At 46.3% G+C, this 16195-nt stretch overlaps 2 protein-coding genes across 2 annotated transcripts in view; one reads left to right on the top strand and one right to left on the bottom strand.

Moving 5' to 3' along the window:
* Positions 1–5708, top strand: part of ryr3 (ryanodine receptor 3) — a gene marked incomplete at both ends in the record, with an annotated part of 126164 nt that extends 120456 nt beyond the window's left edge. The window contains 15 exon segments of the mRNA XM_084440034.1: positions 95–135; positions 219–387; positions 698–784; positions 952–1146; positions 1480–1610; positions 1999–2041; positions 2136–2263; positions 2356–2416; positions 2541–2687; positions 3643–3777; positions 4454–4610; positions 4900–4964; positions 5135–5235; positions 5368–5419; positions 5613–5708. Coding sequence (XP_084296160.1) covers positions 95–135; positions 219–387; positions 698–784; positions 952–1146; positions 1480–1610; positions 1999–2041; positions 2136–2263; positions 2356–2416; positions 2541–2687; positions 3643–3777; positions 4454–4610; positions 4900–4964; positions 5135–5235; positions 5368–5419; positions 5613–5708 — 1608 coding nt within the window.
* A 1079-nt stretch (positions 5709–6787) lies between these two features.
* Positions 6788–16195, bottom strand: part of aven (apoptosis, caspase activation inhibitor) — a gene marked incomplete at its 5' end in the record, with an annotated part of 28767 nt that continues 19359 nt past the window's right edge. The window contains 4 exons of the mRNA XM_084440277.1: positions 6788–7586; positions 7776–8094; positions 8299–8394; positions 9307–9377. Of these exons, the coding sequence (XP_084296403.1) occupies positions 7465–7586; positions 7776–8094; positions 8299–8394; positions 9307–9377 (608 nt within the window). The 3' untranslated portion in view covers positions 6788–7464. The remainder of the gene's footprint in view (positions 7587–7775; positions 8095–8298; positions 8395–9306; positions 9378–16195) is intronic.

The raw sequence follows: 16195 nt of genomic DNA, 5'->3' as shown, positions 1-16195 counted from the left end.
CTAGAGTGTTTCTCTCCTCATTAAACCAGACATTTCTTATGTTTGGGCTAACAGACCTTTGTGGTGTGTGTCTGTAATGCAGAAAGCTGCCGCTGCTGCTGCTGAGGCTACAGAGTCTGAACCAGAGAAAGCAGAGTGAGTCTAAATACATTAAAGACATGATTCGCCTTCATAACAGTAATACTGTCCAGAGACTGAATTCAACTTTGTTGTCACAGCGCTGAGAAAAAGGAGAAGGAAGATGCGCCGAAGGAGGAGCAGTCTGAGAAGTCCGTGGTTGAAGAGAAACCCGCCCCCAAAACCAGATCTGGCCAACCCAAAGAGGCAGCGCCTGCATTCATGGCCAGCTTCTTTGCTGTGTTGGATGTCTATCAGACTAAGATGCTGGTGAGCCAGAACACGTACAGTATCTCTTTCACCTGGATACTTTGCTACTGAATGTATTCAGTTGGTCACATGAAAAACAACAAGCATCCAGAAGTTGAACTGATACAGTTGACATGAACGAAAGCGATCATACTCGCTAAGCCTACTTGCCCTCCAGCTTGTGATACAGTATTATTACTGGCTTGACCTGTAATGAATGTATTGACTTGAATGAATCGTGATAACAACAAAAATAATAATAATTAAACGAATTGTGGCGTACAGTACATTTCTTGGTAACTGTCTGAGGTAATGTTCCGTGTGTTTGCAGAACTCCCTGGCTCGCAACTTCTACAACATACGTTTACTGTGTCTGTTTGTAGCTTTCGCCATCAACTTCATCCTGCTATTCTACAAGGTGAGGAACAGATTACTAATACACAATGTGATGAGTCTTGTTTCACTTTTATTGGTCCCTTAATTTCCTAAGATGAAAGGATACCATGCTGTGAAAAGGATAGGAGGAAGTTTTGAGAGAGAAACATATCCCTTTTCAATTAGCGCGCTAATTGTATATGCCTCTAGGTGACTGACGAAGCGGCTGCCGAAGATGAGAATCCCTTTTTCGACGAGGAGGATGATGACGACGACAACCTCTTGGATATGGACGAGTTTGTCCTTCAAGAGAGCACTGGCTACATGGCTCCCACGCTGTGTTTCCTGTCCATATTCCACACGCTCATCGCCGCCCTGTGTGTGCTGGGCTACTACTGTCTTAAGGTGAACACATGGCACTTATCTCTCTCTCTCACACACACACACGCACACACGCACACGCACACACACATAGTCAGACAAATAGAATTATCTAGAATTCTATTATTCATGGTGACTAATAGAATTATCTATTATTCATGGTGAATAATATAATTATATTATTCAAAGTGAATAATAGTTATCTATTGTGCAGAAGACCATGAACAATGCCACTGCTTGATTCCATTTCTGAGTTCATCCATCCATCCATCCATCCATTTCTCCACAGACAGTAGAGATTGCTTTTCCTTTTTCCTCCTCTCACGTTCCTTCCATCCTGTGCCAATCTTGTCCCAGGTGCCACTGGTGGTGTTTAAGAGAGAGAAGGAGATCGCCAGGAAGCTGGAATTTGACGGCCTCTACATCACCGAGCAACCCTCGGACGATGACATCAAAGGCCAATGGGACCGTATGGTCATTAACACCCCGTAAGTCCCAACACACACAGGACCACCATCTAGACCTGGGTCAACACACACAGAACCAACATCCATACCTGGGTCAACACACACAGGACCACCATCTAGACCTGGGTCAACACACACAGAACCACCATCTAGACCTGGGTCAACATACAAGGAATGTCGGGTGGGTGAGATTTGAATTTTCAGTCGTTTCCATTGTGCCAGACAAGGAAAGTCACGCACAGGAAAAAATGAAAGTATTTCAAATTTTATTTCGACCCAGGTGTGCATGTCTCCACACCAGTGGAAGACCGCCAAACCTAGAACCCTGCATGCATCTACACCCACCAGCGGAAAACAATTCCATACATTATACCTAGATCGCCATTCATATGAACATCCTTTTCTACAGATCCTTCCCCAACAATTACTGGGACAAGTTTGTGAAACGCAAGGTGAGTGGAGCATCAGATCCAGTGAGAAAATCAACACAGACAGAGCCTTTCCTCAAAGGGCGAGTGCCTGACCATGCCCCCTGTGTGTGTGTAGGTGATCAAGAAGTACGGAGATATGTACGGGGCAGAGCGCATCGCCGAGCTGCTGGGGCTGGACAAGAGCGCTCTGGACTTCGACCCCACCGTGGAGGTGGTGGCCCAGGAGGCTTCTCTCGTGTCCTGGTGAGTGTCGCCGCTCAACGCGAGATAGACGACGATTCCCTCTGATTCGGGTCGTCTGACCCCGATGTGTTCTCTGTTCCCCCCTCGGTCAGGCTGAGCTCCATTGATACCATGTACCACATCTGGAAAATGGGAGTGGTGCTGACCGACAATGTGAGTGTGCCCTGTGGGGATGATTGGGGGTTTTGGAATCTGACATTGACAATCGTCTCTTTGAAAACTCTTGGAAAATAACGAAGGAAGATGTACCTCACCCTGTTCTCCACCTGTCCTCCAGTCCTTCCTGTACCTGATCTGGTACACCACCATGTCCATCCTGGGTCACTACAACAACTTCTTCTTCGCTGCCCATCTGCTGGACATCGCCATGGGCGTCAAGACCCTCAGGACCATCCTGTCCTCTGTCACCCACAATGGCAAACAGGCATGTACAGGATACCACCAGCAGAGGGCGACGTAGTTATTACAATCCATACAGTAGATCTTGGAGAGAATTATAATCAGAATCTGTTTATGGCCTTGCAGTTTTTCAACGTACTAGGAATTTGCTTTCAGGCGTGGTGCATAAAATTGAGACAACATTGGACAGGGTGCAGGGACGAGACAGGACAGTGCAAAGAGCGAGTACAAAATGCTAGTGCAAAAAAGGATAAGCTAAGAAAAAAAAGAACAATATACAAAAAGTAGTGCCGTCAGTGTATATACAGTAAGTATGCAGAGTGCAGTGTGTAGGTGAGTGTGTGTGTGTGTGTGTGTGTGTGTGTGTGTGTGTGTGTGTGTGTGTGTGTGTGTGGTGTGATATGTGAGTGCGGTGCGTCCTATACGGTACATTCAGGTCGACAGCGTCTCTCAGCAGAGTCCATGGTGAGAATTGTGCTTTTGTGCTTTTTCTTTTACATATTTTGAACACAGATGAAGCAGTAGACAAATAAGCTGCATGTGAGTGTCTAACGTGTACAGACTGACTGGGGGATGAACCTCAAAGAGGATCATGAGCACCATCCTTGAAAACATAATAGATGATGAACCGGGGTATTGAGCCCAGAGTAGTTATGTTGAGGACTAGGAGAGGAGACTGCAGTGGCTCAACTGTGGTGATAGTATTAAATTATTAGTTAGTATAGGTCATGGTGGTAGTATGATAGTGAAGGTGTCATGGTGATAGTATGATAGTGAAGGTGTCATTGTGTTAGTATGATAGTGAAGGTGTCATGGTGGTAGTGTGATAGTGAAGGTCTCATGGTGGTACAGTAGTATGATAGTATGATACAGTAATATGATAGTAGTATGATGGTAGTATGATAGTATGGTAGTAATATGAAGTCTCATGTTGGCAGTGTGAAAGCCTTGGTGAAGGTCGTGTCCTTGTGTCTCCTCAGCTGGTGTTGACGGTGGGCCTGCTAGCGGTGGTGGTCTACCTCTACACAGTGGTGGCGTTCAACTTCTTCCGCAGGTTCTACAACAAGAGCGAGGACGAGGACGAGCCGGATATGAAGTGTGACGACATGATGACCGTACGTCTGACCACCCCAACGTCCCCTGCGGCGCCCCTCACATCCTCTCCACCCCCCTCCCCACCACCCTCCCGTTACCCTCGACTGTACTTTATGAGTCACGTGTTGCGGTCACACAGTCTTAAGATTCATTCACATATTTTAATTACACTGTGCAATAAAGAAGATCTATCCTAGACCTCAAGACGTCCCTCCGGGTTTGATGGGCGAGAGTCTAGTCTGTGACAAAAGCGCTTATAGGTAGTCTAATCCCCAGAGAAGTGGAGGATCAAAACACAAAGATGCACTTGGGGCATCTCCCTTTTATACCGAAACAACGGTTGTCACACATTTTCTGGGCGTACTGCCAACTCGTTTCTCTGCTCACTCGGCCCTGCGTCTGCATCCCCCCCACCACACACACACACAATCTTACACGAGCAATGCTTAGCTACTTTTTTTAGGTTGAGGCAAAAGGAGAAACTTTTTTTAACTGACTTATTTTACGTTTCTTAGGAAGACAGGCCTGTATCAGTTCTATACATCAAAAAGACAACTGTTACACATTCATGGCAGCCCCAGTCTTCTTCAGGGACCAACTAGTGGATTAGACTTCATAGTGTTATGACAAAGGATCGTCACTGAATGTTTTGCGTAGCCCGCCCAATCTAACCCTTACCCGAACCTTCCTCCTCAGTGCTATCTGTTCCACATGTACGTGGGCGTGAGAGCTGGCGGCGGTATTGGTGACGAGCTTGAGGACCCAGCAGGTGACCCCTACGAGCTCTGGCGTATCATCTTCGACATCACGTTCTTCTTCTTCGTCATCGTCATCCTCCTGGCCATCATTCAGGGTAGGCGCTTTGCCGGCTACTTGAGACTACATTGTTAGCGGCGTACATTACCAGCGTGGAAATCTCCCTTTCAGGAGATTCCCACCATTGTTTTCTGTCTATGGTACGTGGTAATATCGTACAAACCGCGTAGCCGACGCGTTATCGTTAGCAAGGAGCCTTATTACAGCACCGCGCTGAAGGAGCACCAAAAAAGCCGCTATCTGGCTACCTCTGCAGTGGTGTTATTTATGTAAAAGCTGTGCCTTATTCACTACTGCTGACATAACCGGATGATGTCATGCCACAGGTTTGATCATCGATGCGTTTGGCGAGCTGAGAGACCAGCAGGAGCAGGTGAAGGAGGACATGGAGGTATGACTCACTCCGCTCTACCTGCCTACTGCTGGTTATGTGCTTATTATGAATTATGAATTATATTCCTTCGCAAGTAAGCACCAAGAGTAAGTAAGCACCAAATGTATTTTTGGTGTATTTGAAAATAAACCAGTATGATATTTCAATACTCGTCCCCCCCTCTTCAGACTAAGTGCTTCATCTGTGGCATTGGGAGTGAGTACTTTGACCGGGTCCCCCACGGCTTCGAGACGCACACCTTACAAGAGCACAACCTGGCCAACTACCTGTGAGTAACGTCACCTCTGGACACGACAAGACTGTCCTTATCCTGATCCCTAGGACTTGTTCTAGATATGTTCCTTGTTCATGGCCATGACCAGCAGTAACCGGTCACGTCTGCGTTCCTCTCCCTGTCCAGATTCTTCCTGATGTACATCATCAATAAGGACGAGACTGAACACACGGGTCAAGTACGTCACAGCCCTTTATGACTCCATCACAATATAGCCAATATATATTATTATTATTACTACTATGATTATTATTATTATAGTAGGCAGATATCAGCCAACCTGGCGAACCTTTCATGGTTTTATTTTCACTGTCGTGGGTTGTGGGTCGTCCGTCTGACCTCTACTGTGCTGTTGACTCCTCCCCCTACAGGAGTCGTACGTGTGGAAGATGTACCAGGAGCGTTGCTGGGACTTCTTCCCCGCTGGGGACTGCTTCCGCAAGCAATACGAGGACCAGCTTGGCTAGAGAGGAACCCTCCACCCCTGCCCCCTAGCCAACACCCTACAATCCCTACCTACCTGCCTACCTACCTACCTACCTACCTTCCTACCTACCTGCATGCTATCTAAGAAAGACCAGACTTCCAACTCACACAACTTCCTATGGAACCTGAAACACTAGCTGGACTTGTCCCTGCGGCTGACGCTGTGTAGATCTTCCTGTTCGTTCTTAACGGTCAGCTGCCATTGAGAGGAGAGGAGAAAGACGCACAGTAGGAGGACTGGACATTACGGGTGGATTAACATCAAGTCCCTTTTCACTGTTACTGAACAGAAGCCTAACCACCTGCCTATCTACTGACACCTTGGTTGCCCTTTTTGATGCAAAAACGGTCCTTTTGATTCTACTTCACATTGCCTGTCACTTCGCTTAACCCTTGACCTGTTGCACAATTAGTCGTGTGGTGACGTTGACGTGTAGGGTTACAGCATGAGGAGTGAATGTGTCCATAATGTCTCAATATTATGCACAAAGACTAAATGTCATGATATAACTGTGACTGAGTACCAAACAACTAGAATGTGTGGTGGTGGTAATGATAATAATCATTGATGATGATGATGATGATGATACTAGAGTTAGATGAAATGAATAAGACCAGATCTACCTTCTAAAGTGAGTGCTGGGTGTATCCGAGGGTGAGATTAACAGAAGGTCCTTTCAGGACAACTCGAGCCCTTGTTTTATGGAGTGCCTATGTGCCTTACGAGAAACTAACTATGCAAACCATTTTTGTCCCTCCTGACACACTGTAGTGCTATCGTTCTGGATTAGGTACAAGCTAAAGAATTATCTAGACCTAGTCTTGTGGCTTTATTTAACAAAAAACAATCCAAAAAACAAACATTTGTTGTAATAAAAAAACTGGAAAAAAAAATCTAGATGACCATTGTGTAAATGCTGCTGCTCAGTTTGGTTCCCAAGCCGCAGTGTTCTGCCTGCTTGCACATCTTACGGTAGAGAACAGATCAACACCCAGCTGCGGAAAACCACGGTTCAGGATTTATTGAACATTAAAGACAGCAAAAATTGTAAACCGCTAATGTATGGCCATTTGTATGTATGTAGTAGCTTTGGTAACCTGTGTTTCTTTTAAACAAGGAGGGGGAAATGAATAAAGTAACCAATGCAATAAATCAAGCCTGCTCTCAATGACCTTCCTGTTCCAGCATCAATCAGATTAGCGCTACCCTTCAGCAGGCCAGGTCGCGCAAATATCTTTCAATATTATGACAAGGTGAGAGGAACAGAATATCCGCATCCTGCTGCTTTAAAGGGTACAGAGGACAGTTTATGGCCTCTCCTGGCCTAAGTCCCGCGGTCCTGTCCTGTCTCTGTCCTGTCCGAAGACCCGCCGTCCTGTCCTGTCTCTGTCCAGTCCCCTGGCTGCCTATGATGCATGCTCCACCAAGGCTGCTGGAAACTTGATTTTGACAGGTCAATAAATGGCTGCGAATGGGAAACATCTCACCAGCATGTCAAAGCATTAGTCACATGTCAATGACGACTGTCCCTTATAGAAGACAGTGTTATAATTGGCTGTCAGTCGTTCAGATTCGCAAGGTAATTCCATAGTCGGTGGGGGGGGGGGGGTTGTAATTGCGTGGATATGAGTCTCCTCATCATGGATCGGCTTCAAGATCCGGACTGTGGATGGTTGTCCCCTTCCTAGGCCAGGATAGGTGGTGTGTCTCTGCTCCGCTGGGTCAAAGGTCGGAGGTCAGGAGATCATGCTGTCCAGCCAGTCCTCCAGGTCCTCCTCTGTCATGTCCTGTTTGACTGGCTCGGCCGTGGGCGGGGCAGAGGCCTCCTCCGGAACAGGCTCCTCTCTCTCAAGCGTGGCTGACGAAAAAAACAAACAAACAAACAAATAAACAAACAAGCCACTCAGTCAGTGCATCAGTATAAACTATCCAGTCTCCTTTACTGACCAAGCGGATAATACTAAATAACTCAATTTAATACGAATTACACAAAGTGGAATGTGGGTTTTCAGGTCAGTCTAATTCTGTGATTCCCACCAGTACTCACATTTGTCTCTGACCATCTCCTCCTCCTCCTCCTCCTCCTCCTCCCGAGCACTGCCAGGTGAAGTCCCTGATGGTTCTGAGACTGGGCTGTGTAAACCCAGGAGCTGGTCCAACTCTTCATCCATGTCCTCTGGCAGGGGCTTGGCTGTGCTGGAGGAGCCCTGGGGAGCTCCGCCTGAGACCGGGCTCGCAGCCGAGGACAGTCCCAGGCTTGTGCCGGGGCCTTTGGGCGCTAGGACGGGAGGTCTGAGCATCCCTGTCGACCCCAGGGTCTGTTTGGGCACCGCGGTCATAATGGGCAGCTCCACAGGTGTTGATACCTGAAACCATCGCAGAAATAGACGCGATATTCAACAGGATCTCAACTTCCACGTTCAACACCTTTTATGTCACTATCAAACATTCCCATTTGGTTTCCCGTATCCACATCCTTATTTAAACACTTGGAAATGGTTCCGCTCCGTTCATGGGGGTGTATCGTCTGCAGACACCTGGAGCCAGGAGATGATGGACAGGGAGGTTACCTGGACCAGCTCTGCCTCCAGGTTGAGTCTCTGGTGGAGGGGCAGCTCCTGAAGGGACTGAGCCAGCGCCGGGAGGTCCACAAACACCGCAGAGAACTGCACAGAGAGAAGAGAAGAGAAGAGAAGAGGAGGAGGAGAAGAGAAGAGAAGAGAAGAGAGGAGAGGAGAGGAGAGGAGAGGAGAGGAGAGGAGAGGAGAGGAGAGGAGAGGAGAGGAGAGGAGAGGAGAGGAGAGGAGAGGAGAGGAGAGGAGAGGAGAGGAGAGGAGAGGAGAGGAGAGGAGAGGATAAAAGAGGAGAGGAGAGGAGAGGATAAAAGAGGAGAGAAGAGGAGGAGAGAGGAGAAGAGAGGAGAAGAGAGGAGAGGAGGAGAGGAGGAGAAGAGAGGAGAAGAGACGAGAAGAGAAGAATAGAGAGGAGAGGAGAAGAGAGGAGAGGAGAAGAGAAGAGAGGAGAAGAGAGGAGAGGAGAGAAGAGGAGGAGAAGAGGAGAGGAGGAGAGGAGAAGAGAAGAGGAGGAGAAGAGAGGAGAGGAGAAGAGAATAGAGGAGAGAAGAAGAGAAGAGAGGAGAAGAGAAGAGAAGAGAAGAGAAGAGAAGAGAAGAGAAGAGAAGAGAAGAGAAGAGAAGAGAAGAGAAGAGAAGAGAAGAGAAGAGAAGAGAAGAGAAGAGAAGACACACAAGTGAGTAGGGGGCAGGAGAGCCACAGAGTTGACAGGTCTGAGGGTGACCGGGATCGGGGCAGTCTGTTTAGAATGCACTTTGAATCCGTTCGAAGGTTAGGTGGAGCCATCACCGCAACGTCTCTGGACCACACTGTGCAACAGAAGGAGCCCGGAGCCGGGGGGGTCGTTCTAGGATAGGGCAGAGCAGAGGTAGACCGCGCTCCACACGGAACGCTCTGAACCGCCATTGGACAGAACGATCGGGACCGGAGCTCGGAAAAAATCCATAGTGACACATGCAGAGATGCCGGGGGGCTGCAGGGCTGGAAAACACAGCATAGATTTACCTGACTGGCCGCCAATGAATCCATCTCCCACTCCTTCTCCTCGGAAAAGCGGAATTGAGTAAAGGAGTCTCCTGGGAAAGACGGAGGAAAAACATCCACAATCAACACTCAAATTACATCATTTGATTTGTTGATTTGACAGTCAATCGGTTATTTCAAATGGTGTCATTTGTGTGACCTTTGGTAACGCTCAACCCAGTCCAATGTGTCCAATTAATACATGATCAATTTAGGAGTCAAGAGGAAGGGATTTCTTTGTTGCTTTCCATTAAGACATCAATTCAGGCATTTTATAAAAATGTAAACAAACATCTAGGCTGAGGGTAACGGTGGATTCTGCTTCTTCCACATGACTGTCTAGGCCGACTGATTGCCCCGAATTGTCCAAAAGACAACACCTCACATGTGGCTTGTGATAAAGGAGCCATTCAGCAAGAACAACCGTCCAAGTCCGTTTCCAGATGAGCAGAGCTAATATAGGAGAATTTCCACCATTGGGTGGTTAGACAGAGAGGGGAGTAGTAGGCTTTTACAAAAACACATCAACCTTCTCTTTCTCTGTACCTCTCACCCACAGCTGTCTCTTTCAGAGGCAGGGAGAGAACAGAGAGAGACTGAACTACAGCCAGTCCTAGCTCTGCACTCCTGGATAACAGCCTTCCATACAGACAGGCAGGCAGGCAGGCAAGCAGGCAGGCAGGCAGGCAGGCAGGCAGGCAGGCAGACAGACAGACAGACAGACAGACAGACAGACAGACAGGGTTCTTCTGGGCCAGTCTGCCTGAAGCCCGGGACTGCCCTGCTCACCAGAGGAACATGGGTGATGTGAAGGGGTGCGAGGAGGGCTTTTGTCTACGTGCCGCGTCTCCCCCGTCAACCAAGGATGACTGAGCCATTAAAAGGTTGTGTCAAGCAAGGTAACAAGGCTGAGTGGCAGTCAGATGAGCAATAAATGGCCTGACCGGGTCAGTCGGACTGTGCTTAAAGGAGTAGTAAAGGGAAAATGCATGTTTAGCCCTGTTTTAAGGTTACTTATGATCATATACAATAGTTCAGATCAAAACGTTGACAAAACTAGCACTTTTGAGAAAATCTGATAATTGCTCTACCACCGTTTTGGTCATACATTGGATATGGGTGGGCACCGTGAAAAATCTTTCAAAAACATGTTAAACTCTCGATTTCAAAGACAAGAAGCTCACCGAGGGGGTAATTGGTGTCCGTTGGTGTTCTGACATCAAATTTGCCGCAAAGTATGAATCCTGTAGGGTTTTATTGATCATTTTATAAAATCCATTGACTTGTTTTGAAGCGACCGTTGCAGATGTGTAGATTAATCTGCAGAGGGGATTCAGGAAGCGGAACTACTTCAAGGCATTGCGCGAGATCGGAATCAGTTCAAGCGGAAGTTTACACATGTATGTGCCAGATGAACTAGAATATTACTTTATGGCGAATTATATGTCAGAACGCCAACTAACACCTCGGTGAGTTTCTTGTCTTTGAAATCGAGAGTGTAACATGTTTTTTGAATGATTTTTGATGGTACCACCCACATCCATTGTATGACCAAAACGGTGGTAGAGCAATTATCAGACTTTCTCAAAAGTGCTAGTTTTGTCAATGTTTTGATCTGAACCATAGTATATGATCATAAGTAACCTTAAAACAGGGCTAAACATGCATTTTCCCTTTACTAGTCCTACTTCCCTTTACTAGTCCTCTCTGCCTGCTGCCTCCTCTACAAGGGTGACAGGACATGCAGACCTTTGACTGAATCAGGACTGAATGGACATCATGTCTCTCTGTCCACCTCACACTCTTCCCTGTTGAGTCCACCCCGCCGTTTAAAACTCAAAGGCCAGCAGAGATAATTGCTGACATAGCCTGAACTCCCTCCTTCCCATCGCCACGGTGACTAGTGTCAACCTGATCTGTGTGAGTGGAGATGTCACCCAGGTAGCGCTCTGACCACTGACAGAACTATGGCAACAGCTGCCAGGGCGACGAGCGAAGGCTGTGTCAGGGGTCCCAGAGCGCAGAAGAAGCTCGGAAGATTCCTTCATGTAGTCCCCGTCCAAACGGACCCGACTAAATAAATTAAAACACTTCAATCCTCCCCTCTCATCTTCACTAAGACAGGGAGCTGCGCAGCAGATGTGGCACTTTGAACGTACCGAGGATTTATTTGTTGTATCAAATGTGCAGCTTGGCCTGTGTCAAAGTCCCGCAGTATGAGAGACGTGGTGTTCTGTAGATGTGTGGCTTATCAAAGCTCATGTTGCGTGGGCTGTGTAGATGTGAGGCAGGGTGCCACACACACGCACGCACACACATACACGCGCGCACACACGCACAGTTCCCAGCGCCCCCACAGCCATTCCATAAAATAATCAGTACAGAGTTCAAAAATGTTTTCTGTCACGCCTTGTAACCAAGCCAATTAACACTCGTCGCGGACTAAGCCATCAATAAACCACTCTGTGCCAACTGCAATTAAAATCTGCAGGCAAGGCAAGGCAATTAAGAACAGCATTTATTCTGGCCTTTACTGGGCACTACAATTGGACACTTCCCAAAACAACACATCAGTAGTCCTCATAAACACACGAGAATAACAATATGAATCATCATGCATAAACACATGGTTAACCGTCAAAGAGCATGTTGGAAGATTAGCCTATTAAATGGGAAAAGCAAAGCAGAAGACCAGCTTATAAACTGAGGGAGAGAGGGGAGAGGGTCGACTGGCTCACACAGGTCTGCAAACATGTGATGTATGTGTGCTTTACTAAATTAACCCTCTATAGCAACAGCCCGGTTGGAGTACAGTGGTTAGTCTAGTACACCATAACCCTTTTCCCCTCAGGTTCAACAAACAACCAAATCACTCCAGTCACAGCTGTGTCCTCTCCTGTCCTCACATCAGGCCATAGAGGACTTATCAACCATCTTACATTTACATTTCATGTTTACATTTTAGCCATTTAGCAGGCAATTGTATCCAAAGCGACAGAGTACAAAAGCTGAGAGCTTTCGAGCAAATTCACATCGAGTTACGTATGCCGTTGTACTGTATATGAGCTAACGTTAAAGGAGTAGTAAAGGGAAAATGCATGTTTAGCCCTGTTTTAAGGTTAATTATGATCATATACTATGGTTCAGATCAAAACGTTGACAAAACTAGCACTTTTGAGAAAGTCTGATAATTGCTCTACCATCATTTTGGTCATACAATGGATGTGGGTGGGCACCGTGAAAAATCATTCAAAAAACATGTTAAACTCTCAATTTCAAAGACAAGAAACTCACCGAGGTGTTAGTTGGCGTTCTGACATATAATTCGCCATTAAGTAAAATTCTAGTTCATCTGGAAAGGCTTTTTTAAATATTTAGCTTAGAACTATTTAGTCGCAGCACATACGTGTGTAAACTGTCGCAAACTAGGTAGCCTATAGCAACATAAACAATAACAATAGATACCGTAAGTAGTTCCGCTTCCTGAATCCCCTCTGCGGATTGATCTACACATCTACAACGGTCGCTTCAATACAAGTCAATGGATTTCATAAAATGATCAATAAAACCCTACAGGATTCATACTTTGCGGCGAATTTGATGTCAGAACACCAACGGACACCAATTACCCCCTCGTGAGCTTCTTGTCTTTGAAATTGAGAGTTTAACATGTTTTGAAAGATTTTTCAAGGTGCCCACCCACATCCATTGTATGACCAAAAGAACGGTGGTAGAGCAATTATCAGACTTTCTCAAAAGTGCTAGTTTTGTCAACATTTTGATCTGAACCATTGTATATGATCATAAGTAACCTTAAAACAGGGCTAAACATGATTTTTCCCTTTACTACTCCTTTAATAATGCAAACCCTCTGCATATCAGCGGTTATCTGAGAACCACAAAGGACACAGTGAGTAATGGAAATGTCCCTGACGTTTTTAGAGATAAGATAGCCAACGGTAGGGTGGGGGTGCAGAATACCACACCTTAGTAACCTGAGGTGTTTTTGACGACTGGTTGTCGTGTGTCGTCCTCTCACACGGACATAAAAGCCCCCTTTCTCCTCAGCAGTAATGCCAAGACTTGTCAGCACCAGCGAACCCTGGAGCCCGGGAGCGCAGCTAAGAGGCTAATCAAGTGAGAGCGAGAGTGCTGCCCACCTCAGCTGTGGTCTGCCATTGCAGAGCTATCCGAGTGTATTGGCCATCACTTGGACTGAGCAGGAACAGCTGGGCCCCCACTAACAACAGCCAAGGAGCCATAGTAGCTACATACAGTATGTATGCATATCGCTCAATGCGTATTGATCACCAAGATCCATCAAAATGGTCAATCGTTAGGAAACTGAGCAGGAGAAAAACATGAAATATATATTGGCTATTTATTAGATGTCTAGATTCTAGCCTATTGTGTGGCATCAAACACTGTCTATAAGCATCACCATTTTGTTTGATTAGATTCAAGATCGTCAAGATTCAAGATTATGCAATGAAGCAGTCTCCTATGGGAATGGCAGTGATAGACACCAACAGGTTCAGGTGAGGTGATGAGAAGTCTGGTGGGAGAGCATCTCTGCAACGGCTTCTTTTTTTGTTAAAGTTTTACCTTTTTTGCATGACATGACTAACCAATTTCAGGTGTCCACTGTTCTAGATGGACGACAGGCTGAGAACCCTCATCTATCTACTCCTGTTAGATCCAGACAGATTCTGTTCAGCTAACGCACCTCAAAACTGCCTGACCTGTGCAGATAAACACACACACACACGTAGGCACACACAGACGCGCGCGCTCTCTCTCTCTCTCACACACACTCACACACACAGTCTGTAAAACAGAATGCATGTAGTGCACGACTTTCCTACTAATACATGAATTAGGCTAACGTTATAGCCTAAAGGAGAAACCTGTGACCTCCCAGCAATTCCCCTTACAAATATATGTTTATTGACCCTTTGTGATACTCTCAGGCAGACTGCACTCTGAACCTGCACGGAGGAATAACACTGCAGTAGTTGGCTGAGGAAGCACAGGCCAGTTGGGAGGAAGATGATGTTAAAAACACTGGCCGGCGTACAAGATCTGTTAACACCAAGTCAAATCAATAGGCCCAGCAGAAGACAACTATCCACATAATGAGACCCCACCGAGTCATAACCACCACACACAGACAACATAGCCCACGCATACTGATGAATCAACATGGATGTCTTTTTACTCATCTCGCCAAAGCGGCAGAGAAAACACAACAGCCGCCCCCTCAGTTGCTCTCGAAAGACCAACGAGAACGAGTCAGAAGCGTTCCTGTCTCTCCATCGATCGCCCAGCGCTGTTAGCCTACAGATGAGATACGTCCACACTTACTAAAGCGTAGAATCTAGCGATGACGGTCTTGCGTGTTAACCAGGCCAGGTCAAGCCTGGCTTATGTTCGTGGCTGGCTTGTTTCTGTTCAGGACTGGTAGGACGGAAGCTAGTCATGTCACTGAAATAGCTGTGAATTGAAATGACATGAAATAATGTCTGATAAATTAAGATGGGTCTTGTCGCCTGGACACATCAGTTTCAATGCTTCCAATGCTAAGCACAATAAGAGCAGGATAGCCAGTTAGCTCATGAGCACACAACAACTAGCAGCAGCTTCCATAACATTAATGGTAGTGGTCAGTGGCTAAAGCAGTTACACAGATGATTCCTATAACGTTAGTCTAGCTATTTTGCTGCAATTGGTCCAACTTCTGTTTCTGGACAAAGGTAAGGGATAAACCCAGATAACACAAGACTAGCAGACCTCTATTGGTTCCCCGATGGACGAGCTGGCGGACTTCCGGACGAATCCGCTGGCGGGTTCCTGGCCATTTGCACATCGAATGGCAAGCGGCGGATTATTAGCGTCAGGGCCAGCAGTCCGCTAGTAATCCGAAATGCTCCCGCTATTGCTCCATCACCATTCAACCGGTAATTTATTGTCTATATCCTAGGCCCATTGGCCCTAGGCTTATGGATTTCTATTGCTAAATTAATTTACTCAATTTTTGGGGGGGTAACCCTTCCTTTCATAGTCCCCCAATGACTAAACATTTACCTGGTAAATACATGCAAAGTATAGCCTAATATATAATGGGTAATTACTGAGACACCTATACTGTAGGTATAATTTCAAAACAGGAGTATTTCAAATGTTCAATTACTGCACATAAATTCAATAACTGACATAGCACCACCATGTAAACACATTTTGACATAGCTTCTATAACATCCAATGACAAACACAAATGACAAATAACAATGCTCATATTTATTAAAATGCTTTGAATTATATTAATTATAACTGGATCCACTCAGGAATCTGGGAGAGGGACCGAGAACAGGAGGAGCAGAAAACAAAACACAGAGTTGCATACACAGAAAAAACATAACAGTAAGCACATGTCTATTATATCAATGGGACTTGTAATTGGTCACTGAATTGGTCACCCAGTTTCTGCAATCAGTTTGACACAGTTAATTGATCTGCAAAACAGACTGTACATTTCCTTAAAAATTAAAATTAAAATTTTTGTTCCCATGGGATCTCTCCCGTCCGTCAGATAAACGGGGGCAGAGAGGAGAGGAAAAAAGGTTGTGGCTAAAGTTAGGAATCAAACAGATCCGTCCTCAACCGGGGATCGAACCACTGACCTCCCGCATGGGAGTCGGACCTTTTATCCACTACACTACCGAGGAACTTGGGAGTGCGGAATGTCATAGGCCGTGTCCGAAATGCCTGCTTCCTGCTACTGCTATATAGCAGGCGAGAAGTAGCATGCGACTTAGTACCTACTACAGATGTGGGAAGTTAGAAATGTCACATGCTGCAGCATTTCACCTCG

This window comes from Borostomias antarcticus (genome assembly GCF_949987555.1).
Source record: "Borostomias antarcticus genome assembly, chromosome: 6".
Lineage (NCBI taxonomy): Eukaryota > Metazoa > Chordata > Actinopteri > Stomiiformes > Stomiidae > Borostomias > Borostomias antarcticus.
This window is presented reverse-complemented; position numbering and strand designations above follow the sequence as displayed.